The sequence below is a fragment of the Aspergillus caelatus genome, assembly GCF_009193585.1.
Source record: "Aspergillus caelatus strain CBS 763.97 unplaced genomic scaffold BDV27scaffold_310, whole genome shotgun sequence".
NCBI lineage: Eukaryota > Fungi > Ascomycota > Eurotiomycetes > Eurotiales > Aspergillaceae > Aspergillus > Aspergillus caelatus.
The window spans coordinates 1-24,787 of NW_022475573.1; the positions used below are offsets into that span (position 1 = coordinate 1).

At 48.1% G+C, this 24,787-nt stretch overlaps 9 protein-coding genes across 9 annotated transcripts; 3 read left to right on the forward strand and 6 right to left on the reverse strand.

Annotated features, from left to right (window-relative positions):
- Positions 1 to 294: 294 nt before the first annotated feature.
- BDV27DRAFT_137220 (uncharacterized protein) lies at positions 295 to 3,754 on the reverse strand. Its single transcript, XM_032068941.1, has 4 exons — positions 2,945 to 3,754; positions 1,912 to 2,889; positions 1,768 to 1,860; positions 295 to 1,703 (listed from the first exon to the last, which is right to left on the reverse strand). The coding sequence occupies exons 1-4, from the start codon at positions 3,489 to 3,491 to the stop codon at positions 433 to 435; spliced, it is 2,889 nt and encodes a 962-aa protein (XP_031921819.1). The 5' UTR covers positions 3,492 to 3,754; the 3' UTR covers positions 295 to 432.
- Positions 3,755 to 3,964: 210 nt separating this feature from the next.
- On the forward strand, positions 3,965 to 5,237 carry BDV27DRAFT_65007 (Efg1 domain-containing protein). The gene is made up of 2 exons (XM_032077194.1): positions 3,965 to 4,339; positions 4,409 to 5,237. Exons 1-2 carry the CDS (start codon positions 3,985 to 3,987, stop codon positions 5,014 to 5,016), a joined length of 963 nt encoding a protein of 320 aa, XP_031921820.1. The 5' UTR covers positions 3,965 to 3,984; the 3' UTR covers positions 5,017 to 5,237.
- Positions 5,226 to 8,703, reverse strand: BDV27DRAFT_137222 (F-box domain protein). Its single transcript, XM_032068942.1, has one exon. It carries the CDS (start codon positions 8,031 to 8,033, stop codon positions 5,832 to 5,834), a length of 2,202 nt encoding a protein of 733 aa, XP_031921821.1. The 5' UTR covers positions 8,034 to 8,703; the 3' UTR covers positions 5,226 to 5,831.
- BDV27DRAFT_65018 (uncharacterized protein) lies at positions 7,998 to 8,703 on the reverse strand. The gene has a single exon (XM_032077195.1). It carries the CDS (start codon positions 8,465 to 8,467, stop codon positions 8,069 to 8,071), a length of 399 nt encoding a protein of 132 aa, XP_031921822.1. The 5' UTR covers positions 8,468 to 8,703; the 3' UTR covers positions 7,998 to 8,068.
- A 2,800-nt stretch (positions 8,704 to 11,503) lies between these two features.
- Positions 11,504 to 14,647, reverse strand: BDV27DRAFT_163292 (serine/threonine-protein kinase; the record flags this gene model as incomplete). Its single annotated transcript, XM_032073528.1, has 2 exons — positions 11,504 to 11,775; positions 11,827 to 14,647. 2 exons carry the CDS (start codon positions 14,645 to 14,647, stop codon positions 11,504 to 11,506), a joined length of 3,093 nt encoding a protein of 1,030 aa, XP_031921823.1.
- A 1,574-nt stretch (positions 14,648 to 16,221) lies between these two features.
- On the reverse strand, positions 16,222 to 16,857 carry BDV27DRAFT_137229 (uncharacterized protein). The gene has a single exon (XM_032068943.1). The coding sequence runs from the start codon at positions 16,619 to 16,621 to the stop codon at positions 16,268 to 16,270; it is 354 nt and encodes a 117-aa protein (XP_031921824.1). The 5' UTR covers positions 16,622 to 16,857; the 3' UTR covers positions 16,222 to 16,267.
- An 830-nt stretch (positions 16,858 to 17,687) lies between these two features.
- BDV27DRAFT_150180 (GTPase-activating protein GYP6) lies at positions 17,688 to 20,105 on the reverse strand (the record flags this gene model as incomplete). Its single annotated transcript, XM_032071185.1, has 7 exons — positions 17,688 to 17,832; positions 17,887 to 18,823; positions 18,875 to 19,017; positions 19,070 to 19,587; positions 19,654 to 19,812; positions 19,868 to 19,985; positions 20,050 to 20,105. The coding sequence occupies 7 exons, from the start codon at positions 20,103 to 20,105 to the stop codon at positions 17,688 to 17,690; spliced, it is 2,076 nt and encodes a 691-aa protein (XP_031921825.1).
- A 1,350-nt stretch (positions 20,106 to 21,455) lies between these two features.
- Positions 21,456 to 23,210, forward strand: BDV27DRAFT_137236 (uncharacterized protein). Its single transcript, XM_032068944.1, has one exon. It carries the CDS (start codon positions 21,845 to 21,847, stop codon positions 22,832 to 22,834), a length of 990 nt encoding a protein of 329 aa, XP_031921826.1. The 5' UTR covers positions 21,456 to 21,844; the 3' UTR covers positions 22,835 to 23,210.
- Positions 23,211 to 24,125: 915 nt separating this feature from the next.
- BDV27DRAFT_150182 (putative Yippee zinc-binding protein Moh1) lies at positions 24,126 to 24,524 on the forward strand (the record flags this gene model as incomplete). Its single annotated transcript, XM_032071186.1, has 2 exons — positions 24,126 to 24,224; positions 24,291 to 24,524. 2 exons carry the CDS (start codon positions 24,126 to 24,128, stop codon positions 24,522 to 24,524), a joined length of 333 nt encoding a protein of 110 aa, XP_031921827.1.
- Between the last annotated feature and the right edge of the window lie 263 nt (positions 24,525 to 24,787).

Sequence of the window (24,787 nt, forward strand, 5' to 3'; positions counted from 1 at the left end):
TTTGAATGTAGGTGTTGTGATTGAAGACATGACTCACGGGGGTTTTTATTTACTCATTCGTGTGAATGGAGCTTTGTGAGTCATGTATGCGATGTTGTGAGTCGTTCTAGAAGAAATTCTGTTTTTCTTATTTTTCCTTTCTAACATCATTTAGCTGCGGGCGATCAATTGAGAGTGTGGGGCATCCAGAAAGAATCCCAACCTACGGAGTGTACTAACTAGTAGTCCGCGATATTATATATGATCTATATTGATTAGGTTATTATTCTAGATTTAGTTGTAGAAAACTATTGCTCACTATGATAATAAATGACCAACATCAATTCTCTACATAATGGGTATATCAGAAACAACACCAAACCCTTCCTCCGCCGTAGTCCATGCCACAAGACAATAAATAAGGGAAAAATGAAAGGTAAAAAGATCAGCACTTCATCGATCACAGATACAGTTGCATTCCGCAACCGGGCAGACCCTATGCTTCATGAACCACTCTTGGGCATGGTGCGCATGGAATCCGTGGTTACAGTTGATACAGAACACGATGAATCTTCGCATCATCTCCGCTTGGGTAGGCTTTCCGGCCTGCTGTCCAGCATCAGCGGCGAGGCACGCTTTCGACATTGGGTCTGGAGACCCCAGCCAGAAAGTACAGACACCGCATCGGGGCATATGCCGACCGCAGCGTGGACAAACCATTCCGGACATCGCCGACGTGCCCAGAGGGTTCCCCGGGGTGGGGTGGACGACCTCGCCCGTGGTAGATGGTGAAAGCTGAGAGGAGGCATCGTGTTGGGTAAGTGGTCGGGTACAATAATTGCAAGTCAGACTGACTTGTTGTCGCGGTGGCTCAATCAATTTTCTACCGTCCCAGGTGACGGCGAATTTGCGGGAACCGACATCGAATCGTGCTCGTTCCAGCTGCAGCTTCCAGGAATTAATCTGCCAACGGTACGTTTCGCGCCATGCTTCAAAGCGGGCTCTATTCGGGTTGTTATTAATGAAACGTGGGACGGCGTGGCTCATGGCAAGGACCGGTGTTTGCACGTCGTTGAATTTCCTGATGTATGATTGAAAAAGGTCCATAGCGGAAGGCCCCAGTCCTGTTAGCACGATGCCTTCAATATCTCCCTGAAGGATGGCTTCGGCGGTCATTTCGTTTATATACTCGGTCAGCTCATCGTCGGGCAGCCAACGCACAGCAACCTCAATTCGATACTTCAATGGAAGCGTGGTTTCCTGGATGACAGAGTTCCAGTCCCCTTTGCTCACAAGTGCCAAGATCGCTCGTGCATATGGGTCTGTGAGTTCTTTGGCAATCTCTGCGCAGGTGTCCTCCCAATCTGGGTCAGTGTCACCTTTCGCTGCACCAGCAATGGCCATGGCAAGCAGCTTATGTGCTTGAGTGGGCCGGTGGCTTCGCAACGCTAAGTAGGCCAATTTAGCCTCATCCTGAAAGACAGCCAGAGCTGCTGCTTTAGTATGCTGGCTATCGGCTGACAACGTTTTGACGAGTTCTTCTAATTCACGGTGAGTCTGAGCTGCGCCGCAGAGTCGGAGGCAGAGCCTGCGATGCTCTGGATAATCTGTCTCACAGCCCCTGATCTCAGGGAGATTTAATTGTTCTCGAACTAAATTGACGATTACCTTACTGATATCAGGTCTGGCATCGGGTTCGAGGTGCCGAGTTTCCAGAGTTTCGCCTGCAGAACGTAAGTTATGTACCGTAGGAAAATAGCCCACGCCCTGAGCAAATGTAATACACACCTAGATCATTGTTCCAAATGTCATACACTCCCACATAATTTAGATCTAGGCCGTTTGCAATCATTGAGTCATTAGATGAGTCATTGCGCCTGCCTATTTAGAATATTAGTACATGTGTATCATAAAATCCAATATCCAACTCACGTTCAATCCAACTCCAGCAACCTTGCAGGCGAGGATCATCAGCGAGTATCTTCCGGTTTCGGGCTGCATCAAATAAATACCCCTCTTTACAACGAAGTCTGTTGATAGTCAATAAGGTCAAAGCCTCCTCGGCTGTAATCGGATTGCCTGAAGCTCCTAGAGACAGAGCATGTTCCCGAGCCTCACGACTAGATAAAGGCTTCGTGGGACGACTTTCACGCGGTACTTCCTGAACATCGTGGCCTGGTAAAATACGTTCACGAAGGTCTTCAACCACTTCAGAAACGCGCAGCCCTTGACTAGGCAGAGGGCTTATCGTTCGGAAATCTGCGTCGTCGCCAGATGTGCCGCGTATCAACAAGCCTTGGGATGAGAGTCGTACAGGAGGTGATGGCGGTTTTGTTGTAATAATGTTGACCTGGCCATTGCCCGATAGCGTTAAGGCAGTAGGTTCATTGGTGGGACTCATATTCAGGAAATCGAAGGATACGATCCTTTCCGACTCCGGATAGCCTCGTGTCGGATGATTGAATGGGCTGGAAACATCCCGCACATACTTTGTGTATATCTGCTCTGGATAGTTCTTCGAAGATCCTTGGCCCAAAGTCTCATCCATTGACGAGCGATATTCCTCTGACAAGTATTCTTTGACAACATCGTAAGTTTTGAAGTGGCCGGTATTCGCAAGAACACCTAGACATCCCCTCTTTGTTTTCGAGAATCGCAGACTCCAGATGGTTGACTTGGGAGCGATGACATTCTTGAACTCAAGCGCAGGTCCCGGCTGTCCGGTCTCAAGAGTGTTTGCTGGACCTACACTAGGAGTCGTATATCGAGAACCTACACGTCGATCCCAGATACAGATAGTAGGATCATTAGAGGTAAGGCACGATGCAATGTAGTTCTCGTCCAGCCAGTCAATAGCCAAACCATGAACACATCGAGTCGGAAACTGCAGCGACGGATTGCCAGGTCCCTCTTTACAAACCAATTAGACAACGGCGGCACGTAGAGTAGGAGACAACAAACCCACCTCGAAGATCATAAATTCTGACATACTGGCCCTTCACACCAGCCACTAGTGTGTCAGGTTGATCCCTGAAGAACTTCACACTGGTGATCGGTTCCGAACTAGCCAGCTTCCTCAGTGGCTCCACAGCCCCCTTCCCCCCTCTCATAGCGAGCCGCTGGTTGACATCCCAGACATTGAGGCAAAAATCATTTCGCACGCGATCTAGGCCAGCAGCCAGTAATCCGTGCGTGCTGAACGCGACAGCATTACAGTACCGCTGGTGACGAATTGGAAACGAGAACGATTCCTGGGACCCGCTGCCCAGGCGCAGAATAGTGGCGTCTCCGGACGACTGGCCGACAGCGACGAGCGATTCATCAGCGGGCGACCAGTCGAAGGCTCGGAATGCCGGGACCTTGGTGTGAGCAGCAAGCACCTCATGTTCTAGATTTTGGCCGTCGAAGGACGTCACCCTGCACAGGCGGAATGCCTTTCCTGCCACATCCACCGAGAGAAAGCGCTGTTCCGCCGTGGTTGACGATGGCGACCAGCGAATCGCGGTCTCCATCTCTTCTCCTATTTATTGTTTTGTGGTTTGGTTCGTCTTTGTGTTCGTCCAGGCTGTCGTAGAATAGACACGACCAGCTGACTGGTCGCCTACCTAATCTAAGCGGGATGTACCTATCTGCAGCGCCCAGCAGTGATCCATGCTCTTACCAGCTTGTACAACTGGTAAGTCAAGCACCGGGCTGCATAGCGACAATTGCGAAATGCAATGTCAACGGCAAAGTGGATTCGAGTTCCGGCGCACAGCCTCTGACGAGTAGTATGAAACCTTCAATTAGATCCGCAGTTCCCTGGGTTAGTTAATGCGTAAGGTACAATCTAAGCGCGTCATTGGACACAGCCCAGCCCTGATTGGCTACCGTCGGAATCTGGAGATTATCCGGGCCGATAGATGATCCGCCGGTATTTTTTTGTAGTTTCATTATTTTCTCTCTAGAGTTCAACTGCACTGGAACGAGAAGAAAAGAAACAAAGTTCAGTTTCAGCCGCACATAATGCCCCGAGACAACTCCAGATCACAGTCACCCGTCTCCCGGCCCTCTGGCGACAGGCATTATCGGGACCGCAGCGACCCTCCTAAACGTAAACACAATTCCGACGAAGCATCGCACCAGCCTTACAGAAAGAAGGTCCAGCTGCCAAAAAAGGAACACCAGTACCCTTCCGTCAACGAATTGAAGAAGCGCATTCGCGATGTCAAACGTCTTTTGAATCGAGTGGATCTCCCGGCAGATGCACGCATTGTGCAGGAGCGTGCCCTCGCTGGTTACGAGAATGATCTAGAGGAGGAAGAGAACCGACGGGAGCGGTCGAAGATGATCAAGAAATACCACTTTGTTCGATTCTTGGGTATGTTGCGTCTAATGTCGTGATACTGTTCTTTTCAAGGTTATAAACTAATTTTTCACCAAATGACAGATCGCAAAACCGCTTCCAAAGATGTCAAGCGCCTCGAACGTCGCCAAAAGGAGGTTTCAGACTCCGGTCTAGACTCCGCAGCCAAAGAACAGAAACTCGCCGCTCTTGCGCAAAAGCTCCGTGTCGCTCGTGTCAATTTGAACTACACCATCTACTACCCTCTAGCGGAGAGATATGTCGCTCTATACGCTGATGCGAAGAAGAAAAAGGATCAGGCGAAGGATGGAGACAACGATGAAGACGGCGATGCAGGCTATACACTTGTTCATGTGAATGCTGCTGATAAGCCAGCTATGTGGCACACCGTGGAGAAGTGTATGAAGGACGGAACCCTCGAACTTCTGCGCGACGGAAAATTGAAGAACGGAGAGTCTGGTACTGAAACAAAGAAGAAAGCCAACATGGACAAGAAGAAGACCGGTGTTCGTGATTCTGCGCGGCACAAGGACACCACGAAGACTAGCGTCAAGCCGCAAGGAAGAGAGGACAAGAAAGCGAAGGACTCGAGAGGATCTTCTTCTAAGAACGATAGTCGCTATACCCGGGCACGCCAGAGCTCACCCGACGACAATGGCGATGAGAGCGACGGGGGTTTCTTTGAGATGTAATCGCTATGGAGAGGAAGTGGTGTATCAGGTATTGTTGCATTTTCAGGAGTTGGTTCGTGTCGGTTATTCTGTCTTTAACCTCCTTCAAGCTGTCTTTCAAAAAGCATCTTTTTTACGTCGTATGCGATACCCAACGTTAAGACTGGGCCATTGACCTGCTCAGTTCATTGTATGTACCTAGTGCAGTTACGCTATTACAATTGAGGACATGATTATAGAAGTAAGACGTTGATAAGAAAAATGTTGAATCTAAGTGACCGCTAAAATCAACCCTAACCTAAACAACAGACTCCAAATTTCTCCATTCCCTTCTAATGAATAGACCAAGAAACAGATATTCCAAAGGATAGAGGGGATTGGTAGGTTACAAAAAAGGACGTCAAGCATATGTCCTGAGCCCCAATCGTACACCAGGCCAATCAAGAATATACTTGCGTGGATGTCAAAAGGGCTGGTGTGGGAGGGAGAGAGAGAGAGAGAGCCAGTACGAAACAAGTTCGCTATAGGCTAAACTTCCAGCGTAGATAAGCACACTTATCCAACTGCTTGCACAAATTCATACATTCATGTCTCATAGCATACTCTGTGCCTGGAGATATGCAATTCAGTTCACCACATTGCCAGCATTGTTCAGCTGCCAATTTTTAATCGGAAAGCACAATGGCAAACGCATTCAACAAGGTTGCCAGAACCTCGTAGCTGAAAGAGTGAGTTTTCACACACGGAGACATCTTTACAAGCACACTTGTAGATGCTTTGTGTTCAATGTGAAGACTAGGTAAAGAAAAGAAGAAGAAAAGTAAAGAATGACTTCCTCACATGACGAGACAGGACCCACCACTGTGTGCTCTCCTGCGTCTTCCCCCAAGGGCGGAAATGCCCCCAGCACCATAGGCGTCGTCACCTTCGTCGTCAGCATTGTAGATTCTCTCGGCTTCACGAGCTCGACGCCGTCTTCTTCTAGCACCAGCACCTGCCGCGCCTGCTTCTTCTGTAGCCATCATGTAATCAGCCCATTTCCGATCTAGACGGTTTGCGGCAGCAAGATCCCCTCTCAGGACTCGCTTGTTATGCTCGTTCACAGTCATCTGCCAGCCATAGAAACATTTGAGCTGGATGATCTCGTTGGGGTATACCGAAGGCTGTGGTGGGGGCGTGATAGAGGATGTAATTAGTGTCTTCGTATCTGTCGATCCGTGAGGTATAACAGCCTGTGCTACAACTGATATAGCCGATGTAGCTTGTAACGACTTGCGAGAACGTGGAACATAGGCATTGCTCGAAAGAACCTCTTTTACACCAGCCCAAGTAACGTTGGCACAGTCGAATATAACCAAGCGCAAACCAACACGAGGTAGGTCTTCACCGTAACCTCGCTTGCGGACACGGTAGCTGGCTTCCATCAAAGTAAGGTCGGAAACTCGAGTGTTATCCATTTCAACAGAGCGGAGAGAAGGGCAGTTCTTCATAACTTGAAGCATCCCAGGGTCACCGAGGGCTTCACAGTAACTAATGTTAAGGTGTTCTAGGTGTTCGGCGCACGGCGCCTTTGCGATTTCTAGGAGGGTGCTATTGGTGAGCCTTTCGATGTCCTCAATGTCAAGATGGGTTAGGCGAGGCGTGGTACGGATGACAGCGATAACAGAGTCGTCGCTAAGTTCGGTGCACTGAGAGAGCTGCAGGCCCTCGAGGTAGGGAACATTGTAGGCGAGACTTTTCACTCCATTATCTGTCAAATCATGACATTGATGCAGATCCAGGTGTTTCAATTGCCGAGGAGGTACAATGGGTCGATCGAGAAGCACATCCATTTCGGGATCAATGCCGTGCACGAGAACCTTCAAGCACTCATCAGTAATATCAGTGCGACTGACAATCAGGCGTTCCAAGGTATTTCGTTTGAATAGTTCCAGCGCAAACTCCTCATCATCGAAGCCGCGAATTTCGCTGGCTCCCAGGTCTTTCAACTTCGGGCATTCCTTAATGATTCTCTTCAACCCATTTGTATTCACGCCCGAACACCAAGACACATTCAGAATTTCAAGCTGTGGGCATGATTGAGCAATGATCTTCATGGCCGAATTCGTTACACTGCTCAATCCCGAGACATTGATGTACTCCAAACGAGGATTTCGTAAAAGGAAATAATGCATGGAAGTCTTATCGATACGGCATCCCTCCAGGGAGAAATTAACAACGTTCCGGCACAAGTCGGTAATGCGCTTGCCTTCAGATTTCCATTTCTCTCGCAACTGAACGCAACCGCGGAGGTTAAGATCCCGGACGAATGGGCCGCCAGATGCGATGATCTTCACGAGACCATCACTAGGGATATCGCGATAGTAATCTGTAGTGTCAATTGCAGCCCACAACTGCCCATCAAAGCACATCTTGTTCCAGGCTTTGGAGACGACAGAGCAGCGGACAATTTCCCGGGGAGTTAAATGGCTAAAGATCAGCATTCTGAGCTCTCCGGGCATGCTTCCCCAGAAATCGAAGGCCTTCTTGGGCTTCGATGCGGGCTGAACGACAGCAGTTTCCTGGATCACATCGGTACTTCCTAGCGGCGATCCAAGGGAACCTGGTCTCAGCTCGGTCGGCACAGGGACTGACCTTAACTGAGCAGTATTTGGTGAGTCGGACCCAACAAGGCGGATTCGAGCATTTCCCTCATGTTCTTCCACTGGGCCAGCCTGACCAGAAGTCATTGGGCGCACATTCAATCCACCATAGAGTTGCGATGAGCTTCCGTTACCGAGGCAAGGATTATACGCGGAATGTCCTAGCGAGACACAGGACAATGAAGCTTTTCCATCTCGGCGGTAGCCAGTCGAATGGGAGCGGCCGCGCTTCAGACTGGGGCTCGATGAGATGCGTTGGAGGCTTTGCAGCAATTTATGTCGTCCTTTGAGTTTTGGAGGTTGATCCAAGGGTATCTGGCCTGCTGAAGAGGCCGGACTCACCGGTGAGGCTACTCCAGATACAGGAGTAATCCTGTCGGTACTTGTAGCAGCCATGGTGTATATGGCGTATATAAATACCAGAGCCTCTTTCAGTCCAGCAGGTGTTTTGAGCTCTTTCCGAACACTACTAGATTGAAGATGCCCCTGAATATGTAAAACCTAAACAGTCGACCAAAATGAGATTCTATCAACGACGGGCGCAAACTCGCGCAAAAGTCAACCAGTGATTTGGGTTTTAGATCGTGGTCATAGTGACGGTTTCCAAGGCCGGTTCCCGAAGTATATTGTTTTGGATGCAATGGCAGCACGATGTCAACGCCAAAAAGTCCGTTCCAGCGGATATGAAGGCCGCAGGGTGAAGCAAAGGGTGAGAGGGACAGAGTATAACACAAATAAGAAAGAATGAAGGTCACCAAGAAAAGAGGAAGAATCAAGGGACAGATAGCGTTGTGGTTTTTCTCGGCTAAGATCTGTAAGAATTGTACCATGGGACCTCCGGACCGCGTAACCCGGGGGGCTCGGTCAGTGCGGGAAACCCCAGTGTACGGACGTCGTCGTTGGAACTGAAGGAATAGAAAAGCCTGGGTCTGTATAGGTACGTCACTTGGGCATCATCCACACAGTTAATGAACAGCCAAAAATCGAAAACGGACAACTGTGATGCAAAAGGGCCTTGAAGAGAAGCAAAAAGGGGGAGAGTATCTGGTCAGTTGGACAATAAGTCGAGAATCTTGTACGGTCGGAGTGTCACTTCGGTCAGCCGACTTTACTGGCAGTTCTTTTACCGTACGATTGAGCCACACCTCCACTGCTGGTTTTCTACGTAGGTGGTAAGCCCATTTCACACCCGACCTGTCAAAAACAAGGGCCCCGCCTTTAGGTTACCCACCGGTTTTCTGGTGGTGTATGCATGAATACCTACTTTACAGTACTCAGTACAGTTGCTTGCTCTCCGCCACCACAAGGCTCCCCTCCACAGACTTATCGGATCCCTTATCGATTAACGATAACCCGAGACCTGCCCCACTTGGCGTCTCTATTCCATGCAAAGTGGGGGGCGCTTTACATACAGTACTGGATTAAGGAAAACTGTATTTTAAGATTGGGAATCCTCCACGACTGTTACTCTATAGAAAAAGAAAGTAAGAACTGTCTCGAAACATTTAAGACATAATGGACAACATGGAAGGTATAAAAGAGCAATCAATCCTGGAAAGCAACATCAATAACATACATACCCAGGTAAGGAGTCACATACCCCGTGTCTTCAAAAACAAGAAAGTTCCTCTATTACAATCCAACGTGTTCATATGTACCTGCTACTAGTAGTATGTACTAAAAAGTGACAGCGCTCGGGCACTACTACTATTGCTAAGTGCCGGTTAACCTATCCGTACCAGGAACAAATCCGTTGTATGGAAGAGTACAAGAAAAAAAAAAAAAAAAAAAGGAAAAAACTCACAGTCCACCTAGGTACAAAGATCCAATAGGTGATTGAAGTACCCACTCAACCACAATTCCTCCCTAAAGCAGACTCCAGCATCCATCACCGTCGTACCCAATAACGCCTCAGTAAGACCGCGACCCAGCCACGGAATACCATCAACCACAGTGGAGCAGTCAACAGCACACTTGAGTGTCTTTAAATCTCTCACGGTCTAAGACAGGAAACAGGGAAAACTGTCCGGCCCTCCAACAAGGTGCGTGACCATGGTACTGGATGTGCATGGAGCACCAAGGAATTCGATGGGAATACATCCCATCATCTACAATTTCACCAAAGAGAAACAATAATAAAATAAGAATAGAGAAAAGAAGAGGGGAAAAAAAAAAAGTCTCTGAGACATTGGGAACCACTCAGGTACTGTACGGTATAGAAAAGTATGTGCCTGGGCCGAAGTGGTCTTGTTTGCCTCCCACATGGGCGAAGACAACGCCACCCTGCGGGGAATCTAACGGCGACTCAAACCCATTCATCTTGCTTTCCGGCCAAGTCGTTGTACTCAGCTAGTAACGATGCGAGTCATTTAGAATTCACAGTACGTACCACTGTCTGTCTCATTGTTGGGTTGGATATTACGGGATCCATGTGGCTGAGACTCATAGATAGAAATAATAAAATAGTTGGATGGATTGGCTGCCAAGTCTTATGTTTGAAATTTGTTGGTGATACCTACTAGGGTACCTGCTGTACTCTGTACGGAGTAGGCCTTGCTTTCTTTTTGTCGTTTTTCTTTGCCCAGTCACACTGAGGATCTGACATATCAGCTTACTTAGGTTATCTTATCTTATCTCATTACTTGCGTAGTAGTATTCTCATCCGAGACAGGAATAGAAGTCAAGGAAGCAAAAAGAAACCCCATAGTCCTCACTCCACCCCCCTTACCTTACCCTAGTACGGAGTACACACCTCCTCATAACGACATTCCTCACAATAACTGCCTAATATGCACGAGGACATCAGCAGTTTGCCAAGGAAGCAAGGGAGCGAGGACACATTCGACCATCGAGACCTAAAACACCTTAAAAAGTGGTCCGTTCTCCAGCCCAATATCCACCACAGAAACGACTGGATGGGAGCTCATTGAAAAGAGTAACTTGGCCGGAACGATTAATAAACTCCGTCAAGTAACGTGGTAAACTAAGGTAGTAGTCAATGTTTCTCTATACATGGCGTCCGGGGCTTATTACGAGCAGTTATTCCCCCGCTTTTTTTAACACCCCGCACTTTCGGAATGGCGATGAATTTTCTATTCTATTATCTTTTTTGTTTTTGTTTTTGTTTTTGTTTTTCGTTTCGTTCTGTTTTGTATTGTTCCATTGTGGAAATTGGGGGAAGGACGTTTCATTCCGCGTACGACAGTTAGGTTGGCTGCATGTGTAACTAACTTTTAACTTTGGGGGTTGGTGACATGGGTCAACATGAGTGGTTGGGCCTCGCGGCTTACACAGACCCTGGTCCATATACAAGAGAATGAATGCTCTACCGGTGTACTTGTAACCTACGGAGTACTCCGTTTGCAATTGTGGCTTTACATGGAATCGTTGCAGATTGGAGGGATTTTATCCGCTTCATATCTAGCCAAGTAAAACTCAATTCTGATATGGGGGTATCTCAGCCTCCTTTTTGCCTCTATAGTTAATTTCTTCACTATGCTCTTGCTGTCTCTCTTTGTATTCTTCTTCTCTCTGTATTGTTGCTTGTTTGTAGCGGATGGTCTCCACCGTATCATCCATGTACTTCATCTTTCCAAGACATCATGTATCATGCAGCCTCCCGGGCTCCTGCCTCTATCATGTCTGGTCATAAGAGCTATCACATTCAAATCATTGACACGCTTTCCGTCATGTATATTAGCCGATGGCTTAAAAGCATACGAGAAAAAGTAGAGACGAATGGAAAGTAAATGATCGCCGTGCTCTCGAAGAACACCCTCATATATAATCTTTTGAGGTTTCCCTCCATGTTCATGGCCAAATCGCATGCCACGTATCATGCGTGGCCCTTAGGTATCAAAATGGTTCTATTCGCTGTCAGTCATCCATGGATGCTCTATAACCTCGGTGATGGTGAGACGGTTGTCGACGTCTCGGTCGAGCATCCGCCTGATCAAGTCAATGCAGTCCTCCGAAAACGGCAGGAATGGGATTCGAAGCGGGTGGTCCAGAATCTCATCGACGTTATAGAATGGGTTTTCTTTGTAAACAATTGTGTAAAGAAGAATACCAAGAGCCCAGATATCTTGCTCTTTACCTCGGTAGGATTTGCCTTGTAGGACTTCCGGCGCCGCATAGTCTGCTAAGATCAGCATAATTTTTGCGGGAGAACCCATTGAGAGTGACTCACCAATCGTTCCCACAAAGACATCAAACGGCCCATTTTTAATGTAAGCGGCACTTCCGAAATCGATCAGCTTGATCCTGCCTTCCCCATCGAGAATCACATTTTCATCCTTGATGTCACGGTGAACGACCAAGGCTTTCGTGTGAAGGTGGTGGATAGCATCGACAACCTGCCGGAAGATGTTTCTGCACTCGGATTCGTCCATGTTCGCTTTCAATTCTATGTAGTCAAAGAGATCCATACCAGGGAGCCCATGTGGCATCATCTCGATATAATAATTGATATCATCCTCGAAAAACCCTTCCATTTCCACAATATTGGGGTGTTTGAAACCATCCCGCCGAAGGTAATCCAGGACGTGGATTTCTAGCGGGACCGTACCTAGGCGGCGGTCGCGAGTCCAAGTATCCACAAGAATCCTCTTCTTCGTGACATACTTTAATACCACCTTCTTGGTGGCATTTTTCTTCAGACGGGCAAGTTTCACTTCCCCATATGCCCCTTGGCCCATCTCTTCAATAATCACATAGTCGGTAATTGTCCTTTTCTTGGGAGGCTCCTTGGCGTTCACAGGCTTTACCTCTGGTACAGGCTGGACAGGTTTGTCAGTGAGCGGTTCTGATGCCGCCTCACTAAGCTGCTGGCTCAATGTCGACGTCGGTATTCGGGTCTCCACGGACGTCTGCTCCGTGTTCAAGGGTGATAAATAGGGAGTCTTTGCCGACCGTAGGCTGGATGCCGGAACAACTGAGGGGCTTCTCACTCGAGGGGGCTCGGCCTGGGGTGGAGAAGAGAGACCCGCGGCATGGATCTGCCTCGAGTACGTGACCCATAGTGCATAAACTAATTCAGCTACGGCGAAAGTGTCATCATTCTCGGAGTCGGCATCGCCGTCGTTAGACGGACTTTGCTTGTCCTGCTTTGGGAATATCGTTCCGCTCTTGACCACGCGCAGCTGAACATCAACAGTAATCGTTGAGCCATCACGATGATTGGCAGTGAGGCCATTAGGTTCGAGAAAGACTGAGGCAACGTTGGCTTTCCCTTCCCGAAGGATTGACAGGGTTCGTGCCCTTCGGAAGCTAGGTTCAGGGATCACAATTCCATCCTCTAGAGATACATTCTCCTCCTCAGTAAGCACGTTCAAGTACTCATCAAACCCGGGGATCAGCTCGTTAACATGTAGTCCCTCCGGTCGCTCATGGCCAAATAAGGCTGCAGAAAAAGCTGAGTTCGAACTGATCACTTTCAGCGTCGACGATGCGAGCACCATCATGCCGGCAACATGTGGAAAGCTTGATATCCGCAAACTATTCGAGCTTGTGTCTTTTGCAACTGTGACTGGGAAACAAGTCCCCGCAGTGGTCTGCGCAGCGAAATGCTTTAACTCACAAAGCTTCGCCAAACCTTGATCAACCGAGCCTTCTAAACACTCTTTAGGAAGACGGGGAAGAATGTCCGTGATCGGTTTGCCGAGCATGACCACGTCCCGGCCCCAGAATCTGTCGGTATCCCCATCGGTCTCTGTAATATTCCAGGACTTGTCGCAACGGATGTAAGCGACATCCTCTTGAATATCCTCAATTACCCAGATTAAGCCACCTCGCTTCTCCATAACCCAGACACTTGCAGAACCTCTTGCTCCATTCCGCTTCAGGATCGGAACCACATCTCCGCACAGTAGTACCCCGCGTGACTTGGTAGATGGATGATTGAGAGGCTGCGGCATACGTTTACTGGATCCATAGCCATCGTCAGTTTGTGCCCTTCTTGCTCGAGAAGGCGGTTTACTAAGAAGCTGAGCTGTAACGCCATTTCCCATCCCCATAGATTTGGGATTAACCGGCGTCATGCGGGGTCTCTCTGGAAGCTTGGCCGCAACATCAGTAGAGGGATCCCGTAGCTTAGATTCTAGCCACTGTCTCCGGTCTTCCTGTACGACTTCAAGGATACTTAACTTGCGGAGTTCCGCTTGTGTCACACCAAATATCAGACATGACAAATCATTGGCTGCCAATATGGTCCATGGGGCCCGAGACTCGGTCCTAAAAACGGCCTGTGAAACTGGTGTCCATTTGCTACTATGGGTGTGTAAGACAGGTATCGGGAGGCCAAATCCGAAAGTGGTGCTGGTCGGGGAGAAGGGCTCCGTGGCAGAAAATGGTTGTGCTAGAGTTTCCATCAGCTTGCCCTGAAGGGTACCAGAGCTAACATCCGTGTATGTACGTTTTAAGCTTACGCGCCTGGATGAGGGAGTAGACCTCCTCCCTCTCCGTTGAGTCGACACATGGGGACTGGCTAAGTCGCTCACGGAATCCGCCTGTTCCGTCTTCGGTGCACACCCGTGAGGTAGTTCCTTGATCTCAGCCATCGGACGCTGAGATTCGGAGAAAGCTTTCTCGAAGACATCACCTGTGTCCATGACCGCAGGGCCAGTCATAGGGCCGCGTGAGTAGTTATATCGGTCCTCCCTTCCCAAGACATTCGCCTTTGACAACAGGTCCACGACGCTTTGAACTTCTGCATCACCACTTATGCGAGCCTGCGCATTCACAATTCCGGGACTGTTCGCAGCCCATCCAAAGCGGTCGCGCATGAAGTCTATGGATCTTTTCAGTATGTTCTGACGGCTTTGTAGTAGCTCCTCTGATTGTTGGGAAAATGAGAATGAGTGTAAGGATTCACAAGGGAATCGATGGAGATCCTCTAGGGTATCAGCGTCATTCAACGAGATTCGCGTGGAATATGTCCGTGAGGTTGACCGAGAGCGAGGTGAGGGTGAGTGGCTTCGGGATGTGACAGGAATCAACGATGAAGTCGACATGTTCGGAAGGGTCAAGACTCGTGAGGGTTGGCGGATACGATCCAGGCCCGACGGGCCCAGTCCATGTTCATGTTCAATCAGGGGTGACCTGCAGGGGAAGAATTTTTCTTAGTGTCTCTTGTATTGCTGCAATTGCATCCGGTTCTGGTCAACGCAAGGAGGTGTTTCCCGTCCTTCATCCACGTACCTTGAAAGGTGGTCATAGGACGAAAGGGTTTCCACTGAGCCTCTCATTGAATCATTTGTACGGCCCGGATCAAGTCCCACGAAAGGATCGATCTCCGGCGACTCTGAAAGGGGACCCAGAGGGGACGATAACGGACTTGGTTCGCCTATTCACCAAATACAGTCAGCCGAGTGACTCTCAAACTTCTTTCCGTTTCTTCACTATCTCAGAAGAAGACAGAGGGGGGAGGGGAAGAAAAGAAAAGAAAAACATGAAAAATGAAAAAAAAGAAAAGGATCCCTGCGGAGCAACTGGACTGGAGAGATACAGAAATGAAGCAGTTTCAGCGGGCATCATGATACGGTCGCTTATTCCTTTCAGTTCTGTTCGTCTCTCTCCCTTTCGCTGCTTGTGGCCTGTATTTACCTCCAGCATTTCATCCCTTCTCAATGCAGTAAACCGTTGATCGACAGCTGCTACCAAACACAACCGATCCATTTCTCACCACCGACAACGTCCCCATTTTTCGAGACCAAACAGCCACAACGCACGATTAGACTATGCAGGAAGGAAAGAGAAACAGGAGTAGTAAATAGATTGAGAAAAAAAGAAGAGGTCCGACTAACCATCGGGATTATAGGAAGCTGACCCCATAGTTTCCCCAACAGGTAACAATAAAGCGACCAGAATCGGTCGGGCCGATTGAACTCGGGCGGCTTAAAGACCGCGCAAATCTCGAGTATAAGAAGAGGACTAGTAGTAATGTGAAAAAGAGGGTTTGCGATATATACTGCTACATGGAATGGTAAAGCACGACAACCACAAGTAGTTGGTTTTAGCGGGATGTAGGAGGATAATCCTTGCTCTCTTGTTTTTTCCCTTTTTTGCTTTTGGGCGGGTTTGTTGGGTTTATTAAGAAATCGGCGCACTGGGACTCAAGAAAATGTTACCGCGATCGATGCAAAGATCAACCCACTTTGCTTAATTGTGACTCTTTTCGTGACTCTCCCGGAGGCGAGAATGAGCCGGTCAGCCGCCGAGGAGAGAAGGAGAGGAGTTCCAAAGAAGTGTCAGCGGGACAAGGAAAAGGAGAAAGAAGAGAGGGCAGCTGCCTGGTGAGGTCACAGGTACCATCCGGAGTGCGGTTCGCGAAGGAGACGAAGCATGCGGGCACAACTAAGTAGTTAGTTTAGGGAGTAAGTAGTTAAGTACGTACGACTCCCGTCGTATGTGGTTCGACAATTGTTCGCGCTCGGTTTGAGAGAGAAGAAAAAGGAAGACAATTGGAGACTACCGCTTTTTCTGTTTTTCTTTCTTTCTTTTTTTCCCCTCTCTCCTTTTTTGTTTATATATACTGTGTATTTTTTTTAATAAAAATAAAGAATTGTGGAGGTGAACGTGAACGAGTAAAAGTAAAAAAAAAAAAAATAAAGTGTTTTTATGGGGTTGGAAATTTAAGCCACAATAACATACAACCAATGAACCAACGGCGAGGGACAAATCGAGACGGTGAGCAGACGAAGGAAAGTGTTTGGAAGCACAGAAGAGACTAGTTGAGAATAGTGAGGGGAAAGACTGGTGGGGAAAAAAGAAGGGAGGTTCGACGGTCTGTTCTTCCGATTCTTTGGGGGCTGTCTTTTCGTCGTTCTCTTTTTGGACCTTCTTCTTTGATCTGTACAATTATATAGATTATATGTAAAAAAAATAAAAAATAAAATTTCAAAAGAAGGAAAGCCTGGGGTAAACAAGAAAAGTGATCCAATGCAGTTGAAGGAGGAGAGAATTGAGGAGAAAAGCAAAGGGAGCATTCGGGAATGGGAAATAGACGAAGAAATAAATGAATGCTACTCCGTAGAGAAATCTAATTTGACTGTAAAATATTTCCTTTTTTTTCAAACCCATTTCTGTTGTAACCCAACCTGATGGACTGACTCACTGTACGGAGTTAATGCCTAAGGGAACAGAAACCCTGGTCAGCGTAGTAATCCGAAATGGTGATGTAATTTTGCAGATAACTTGAAGACGAATTCAGATCACTAGTACTAGTACTCTTGAGCTATTGTTTGGCATCAATTGCTGGGTAACTTCACAATTTATTGAGCCCCTCCTCGGCTTGAACGACCATGTCCTTCCCTTTCATGGCGGATCCGAGAACTAACGAAACTCGGTCTCGTGGAAGATCTTCGCAGTCTCATAGGTGGATCGAAATCTTGGGACGGATGGAGTAGGGAACGAACCATAGCCCATTAGAACCACGGCGCAGATCAGCCATTATACTGAGTGGGTGGCCCATTGGAAAGTTCATATCACTGTCTTTTACTGGACGCGATATAGTTCCTTCGGACGGAAAAGGAAAAAGAGGAAAAGGAGTGAGAGATAGAGAAAAGGTCCTTGGACGCGAACCAGTCATTAGTGTATCGTCCCTTACCGCGGACATCTCTGGTGGCATGCAACCAACATTCTCTTCGCTGCCTACAATGATAAAGCGAAGCTGGGCGTTGGTAACTTGACCTTTGATAATGATTTCATACGTCAACGGTAGTACAATACAAGTGCATAATTCAAGGTCGATGCGGAGGTGGCAAAGATAGCGTTATATAACCTTCCGCAGATTGCGCATGAGGAATACTTGAGTAGACCGTACAAAGCGGCCAATCGTCGATTCTTATTTGTTCAGCAACATCCCCTCTACATTTATGACGACATAGGTGGGGTACTTTGCTCTTCTTCGGATAAAGGTTAGGTTGGGAAGTAGTAACGTGCGCCTAATGCAATGAACCACTAGTCGGGTATATCGGGTTAACAAGGGAAGAGGGGTGGAATGAGAAGCAGGCTTTACGAGGAAGAAAAAAGAAAGACGCCATCACCGGTAGCCTATTGCCTGCTCTTTGGACCTCGAAGGCTCCGCAAGGCCAAGTCATTAGGTTCGGCATACGGTCTTTGTTCTTCATCTCCGTTGCCGAACAGAGCATTCGGTTTAGTGCCGTGCCGAGTTTGTTCGGGCGGCACGGATGCCGGGCTAACAAAACTAGAGATATGCCGGCTGCCACCAAGCATCCAAGAAAATTCAGACTCAGCCAATGACGGGCGTGTTGCCGGTCGTAGTGGCAGTGACGTGGGAATTCGAGCTCGGTCTTTTGGTTCGCCTTCCACTGAAGAGCTGGACGATGTCCCAGACTCTCCGACCCTGCTGGTAACCGACGGAGAGCGTTCGGGTTTGTAACCTCCCACATCCGACTGATTAGGGATCTTCGCAGAACTCGTATCGCCAGCTATGCTTGGGGATCGGTTTGCGGAGTGGAGAGGCGCAGAAGGGCTCTCAAGGCAGGTCTGGACTGATTGAACCTTGGCGAGACCTTGTTTCATGGCGTCTGCTGTAGCATGGTCAAGTCCTTCTGCTTTCAACATGCGGGAGCGGATATCATTCAACGCCTGGCTCAATGACCGCGCTAGCATCCTATTGCGTTCCTCCAACTCTTGGACCTTGGTTTTCAACTGAGCAACGGTATCAGATTCTTGAACCCACCGTGCATCGGAAGTACGGTTCAAGGGAGAATCTCTAGGTCTCATCATTCGGGGATTGTGTTCTGACTGGATCGTCTGCATGTTCCTTTTCGCCTCACTCACCGCGCCTCGGACTGCCTTGGTTACTCCCCAAGATTCCGTCCGTCGCTGAATGCCTTCGGACACATCTTGGAAAAGCGCCTCAAGGCTCTTGGGACTGTTCCTTGCAGGTGATCCGGAAGGCGAGCTGGCCTCGCTCATGTTCCTTGTTTCGCCGCGCGGGTGGAATTTTCTCCCGGAGACACGCCTCGGGCCTGGTTGACTAGTACGTTTCAATGAGTCAGGAGGCTTGCCGGAATATTTCGAGATAATAAAAGTCCCTCTATCGGACGTTGGATTCTGTTCTAGATATAAGCCATCTAGCACAAAGCTGTACGGCTCGTGGGGGTAGGGAGAGGGATAGCGAAGCAACATGGTCAACGCAGTCGAAGAATCAGCGTCCAGTACTAAGTAAAGTCAGCCAGAAAATTATAGAAGACAATATTTAGCCAACGAACATTGCCAGCGGATCCTTAGCAGCATCGCAACGCACACAAACTCGACGAGCTCTTGCCTTAAACCCTCAGAAAAGAGAAAATCCCAGAGTATAAGAACGTCTTGGAACTGGAACTCGCGACCAAATAAAAGACGCATCCAACGTCTTCTCGAACCAGTTAGCATCGAGATTCACTAATATATGGAGCTTTACCCACGTAAGGAATATCTGTGGCAGAATTTCCAGTGCCTGAAGATGATCCGCTAACTCTAAGTCCGTGGTCGTTAATAGATCATTATGGATATGTTCGCATTGGTTGACAATCGGTACAACGTCCATCTGGCCGCTTGTGGATCGTTGTCTATTATGCTCATAGTATACTCGGGCAGTTTGCATAACCGAACAGAAAAGTGTAAAAGAGTCATGCTCGACATAGTTGGCATCAAGGAGCTGTAACATTGAGCTATCATCTTCTTCTGTATGGTCAGACCCCTCCCGGGAGGTTGCTCCAATTGAATCTCTGTCTATAACCCATAGGATGGGCGCCAACAGCTCATGCATTCCTTGGCGATAACCTAGGTCTGGGTTGAGTTTCGCATATATAAAGAGAATATCGGTCATTTTCGTCTTGGTCGCTGGCTCCCGGAAGAAGAAATTTTCCTGCAAGCATCGGTCCACATCTTGGGATATATCTGCTCTCATCTGCTCGTCCTGTCGTAGTGTTTGCCAAGGAGACTATACTTGCGCTCGTCAGAGATACAAGTCCTATTACGCTGTACCAGTCGACTCGAGCTGACATACCTCTTCATCATCCGCCAGTGGATCCACGGTCGACTGTAAATCATCGGGATGCTCGATATATTTCATGAAATGGGCTTTTAGCGCCCCATAGGCGCTTCGGGATTCGGATATCTTTTGCGGCCATTGTGTGCGATCGAGGTTGTCGAAGTGTAGGAATGCCTACGTCTGGGTAAGCACATTCGAGAGACATAATCCGAGTGGCAGAATCGCATACCTTCCAACAGATTGATCTTAGCCCGTCGTTGCACAGCTTCTCTCCTTGCTCTGATCTAAGTGTCGCTCGGAGGTCGGAGGTGTTGCTATTGTCGCGGAAGAGGACACTCCATCGCTGTCTAAGAAGAAAAGAAGTTGTCAGAAATACTAAGAAATATAGGAACCGGTAGCATACGGTTTTACCTTTTTTCCTCAATACTCCTCATTTCCCCATGTGTTGATTTGACAGTAGGCGTCATTGAATCGTGGGGTTGGGTTAATGGCGGGAAAGACGCGAAGACTGGGTGACATGTCTTGGCATCCCCGAACCACCGAGCACCCTCCTCATCACCTTCACGACCGGACTGTTTCAGCAGCTTTCCTTGGGGCTAGCTTAAGCAAAAAGCAACGTGTAGTACGCCACGAGTAACTCGCATCACCCAGAAATTCCCACTTTAGGGTGAGCAGTGAGGATCAGGTGATCGGGTCACCTGTCCGTATCTTCTGTACCCTCTTTAACCAGGTTAACTACAACGCATCAGCATCAACAGTATGAAGCATCATTATCCTGAGTAATCCTTTGTACCATTTGAACCATAGGCCTCAGGCATATCATACAAGGTTGCTGCCTAACGGCCGCTATATTTAATTATAGAATCTTCATTTGCATTTTGTATTCCCAACATCTTGTTCAGTACTAGTATATTCGCGATGGATGGGCTTCCTGGTGAGATTTAGCTAAAAGTCTTCAGCAACCCAATATTGGTCTACTCCCCGAAGCGAACAGCCAATGGTTTCACTGTGGTATTCCGCTTGTATAGCTAGAAGTTTTACTGTTCTATCCCTCTTCCATACCCAAAGGTCGAAGAAGAATATACTGCTGCGATTATAAAACTTGATCTCTCAGAGATTGATGGAGCACAGCAGTTGGAGGGTTTGGTCATTTTACCATTCTCCAGGCTGAAGCATCTGATTATCAGATCAGATCATTCGACCCATCGTCTGAAGCCAGAAATATTTCTTATTGTCTTTAATTATACACCATATAGTCACTGATTTGTCACTTCATGGACCTTTGGTTGGAACTTTGCTTGACCACGATACCCATGATTACCTAGCCAATCGTGACAATTTGAAACAGCTTTCTCTCAGTCTGACTATCCCGAGAAACTTAATGAAGGATATCAGAGCTTCCAAGCCTTCCCTGTCGGTTCGAAAGTCGACTATCACAGTTATGAAATATTGAAAAATATCGAATAAAAGATTATATTTTTTTTTGTTTACCGAAGTTTGTAAGTCCTGCTGTTTAGTAAAATGAAGATAGACTAAGACCTTGTATAGAAACAGATTGAAGCTACCTCAATGCTGCCTTTAGCATCCTGTGAAAATGGGCAGGGGCTGAATCCGGGAGAACGTTGAATTGATATACTAATGATTCGTGATAGTTGTAGGATAGGCCAGGGTGTGATTATTGCTCGGTAACCGATCGGTATTAAATTAATACGATTTATGACAGATGATCATCCGTCCGCCGCGGAAGTTGACCCCACAAAGAAACCTGCCCACCAACTTCGCGAAAGAAATCGTTTCACTCCCAACATCAATGTCAGCGGACCTGTTCGCGGAATTTGGATTCGGGGCCCCAGCTAATCAGTCCTCAGGGACTACAGCCCTGCAGGGGGCCCGATCTGTCGGTGCAACATCTTCTCTAATCCCTGAAATAGAAATATTCGACAATGCTCCTGCCACAGATGTATCTACGTCACACCCCATTCAACCTCGGGCGTCATCGGCCCATCAAAATACATCGGGGAAGTCTATTGTATCACATTCGATACACTACGGCAACGATAGTAATGTTCTATTTGATGCCACCTTGGAAGACCCTCCCGACGACAACAGTGAAGACTGGGGGGAATTCGAATCCGCGGATACTCCGGCTTGTCAAACCGCACCAGCAGTTCTTAGTCACACTGAAGGAAATGCTTCACGTCGTTCCATGAAGGGTCCAAACGAGCCGAAAAAGCTTGCAGTCTCGCCCAGTCATCTTGATTTGCTAGACTCGTTATCAATAGAAGATAAATCACCACAAAGACATTCTCAAGCCTCCAGCACACTTGTTAATAAAAGCTTGAGTCATAAAAACAGCAATATTACATCTGCAGCTTCTGGCGTAGCTGAAGATGAAGATGCTTTTGATGACTGGGGTGACTTCGTAGACGGCCCGCCTACGGAACCCCCCAAGAGTGTCGGGTGCCAAAGACTTGCTTCTGCAAAGGTACCAAACCAGAAAGCAAAGGCCGCAACCTATCTAGAGAGGAAGACTTCTCCAACGTTCAGCATATCAAGTAATGCTGTCTCTCCAGCTCAGATCCGTCCAACGAATATACCTCCACCATCTGTTCTGTTGGAATTATTTCCTCGACTTTTTGATCAACTCCGGAAGGAGGCTACTGAAGCTAGGAAAAACGTCCAAGAAAAGCAAAATATTGAGACTGTCGCCCTGCTGATTCTTTGCACTCTGAAAGCAGCAGCTCGAGTTGTTGCGGGCCGCACATTGCGATGGAAAAGGGATAGCATCCTGAGTCAGAGCATGAGGATCGGCCCAGCACGCGCAGGGAAGCCAGGAGGGATGAAACTCAATACGGTCAATAAAAACGAGGACATCAAGGAACAACAAGAAGCTGTTGACGTGATTTCCATGTGGCGTGACCGGACCGCCCTTTTCAATTCTGTGATCCAGGCATCTGGCAGGCGTCCAATTCATGCTATCCCTACCAACATCCGAGCGATGACTGCCACTCCTGAACAAGGAGCTTTAAAAGCTTCCCATGCTTGTGCCCTTTGCGGACTGAAAAGAGAGGAACGGCTACCCAAGATTGATGACCAGGTAGAGGATAGCTTCGGGGAGTGGTGGACCGACCATTGGGGCCATACTGAGTGTAGACAATTCTGGGAGACCAACGTTGCTTTACTTGGTCAACGATGAACCTCTTCTGCAGCAAACTGATCCTTGGCCATATCTACGAGTTTTAAGCTATCGGATTATAGAGCTACAAGGGCTTCACCCGCTCTACGCCCCACTCCAGTACGGTGAATTACTTACAACCTGTGGCGATAGAATGTTGCCAGAAGATCCGAGAACTGCCAGGTACACCTGCTTACGACTAGCACTAATATTGACTCAGCCAATGGCCGTAGCCCAGAGAATCAGTAATGTTCATGCAGGATCAAGCGCCTGCAGCTTCGATCCGTGATGATGCCAGTGATGACGATGATTGTAATTGCCCCGTACACTAGACCCGTTGCGGTTAAACCAATACATGGTAGTAACATGAGTGAGTACTAAGGTTAAGTCAACCTGCGGGTCCTCGATAACAAATGATAAGACAAATCAAGTCATTTGGACAACTCACAATACCGAGTCCAGACACTACTAGTAGCCAGTTAACGTTTTAACTAATTAAAATCTTCTGTCGGGTTTCACTTGGGGAGGAGTTCCATGGAATTATTGCATTTCAATTGGTCCGATGCGGGGGTTGTGGTTTAGCTCCACCATCTACCCATGCCTTGATCGGTTCATTCCTGTACTCCGTAATTTTACACTGGGGACCTGAGGCAGCTGCCCGATGGTCAGCCTACGGAGTACGGCTCCGGACAACCACCGATTTCATTGTCTACCTGACTAGTGATACATTCCAACTGCTGGTCTCTTGCCCCCCTTTAACTATCACCCGACCGCTCCTTATCTTCCTTCCCTACCTTGGTGTCTCATCGTCTGAGGGTAAAATTAGATTCACTGCTGTGAGCTGGCGTCATTCTTCAATCTTACTCCGTACGTCTTGCCGTGGGTTACAAGTTCCCCACTTCCTTCTCAGACAGACGATCCCGCTGCTACCTTGAAGACTTCTTGCGTACTTTCCTATCGAGCTTATCTCAACTACCACTAAACTTAGAAGGACAGAAGAGTTCAACCCCTCTTGTTGGTCCATCGGTTCCCGACACTGTTTCGAACTTCCAAACTTGGGCCTTGTCTCAAATCACACCGTCATTGAAGTTACGGCCAGGTCGGGTTCCCCTTGCAAAGGAAATCCAATCCCAGGCAAGGCGGGGAACTCAAGAAGAAGACATCATTCATTGATCTTGTTCTACTCCCTTCTGCCACATCTTATCTTCATAATAGACCAAATCCGATTACCCACCTTTGTCTTGTCACGCTCACATTCCAGAACGGATACCTAGCTGCCGGAAGTGGGAAAGAGGAGCTAAAGCAGATCATAATGGGTCTCGCGTATAACGTCTACCTCACTTCCAATAAAATCTTTGGATGCAAGCAGTGCAAGACGCATCTTGCGGATTATGACGATATCATCAGCAGAGTGGGTGCTCGTCCTCCCTATCCCCAAATACAAGAGAGATGTACTGACTAAAAGACCTTCCCGCAGAACTTCCGTGGCCAGCACGGCAAAGCGTATCTATTCAACAACGTCGTCAATATCACACAATCCGAAGCGGTGGAGCGTAGCATGACCACCGGGAGGCATATCGTTCGAGACATCGCTTGCAGACAATGCAGGGAAACGGTAGGGTGGAAGTACGATAAGGCGTATGAGACCAGTGAGAAGTACAAGGAGGGCAAGTTCATCCTGGAAGAAGAGCTTCTGTGTGTGGTGTGCTAAGGTGCCTCGTCTTCATGAACGCGGGCAGGCGCCCTGTCTAGAGAGGCGTACGGTAATATGATGGGCCCAGTTACTGTTCGGCTTCCAGAGAAGGACTTGCAGCAATACTTGCAAAGACTGATTCATACAGTGAGCGTTTCCAATCCTGGCGTAAGGCAAAGGCGTTGAATGGTGCACTATGTTTTGCTTTGACCAACTTTGAGAACCGGGTTTCGCAGCACACCAGTTTTGGCGTATTCGAGGTTGTTCGGCTTCAATCGATA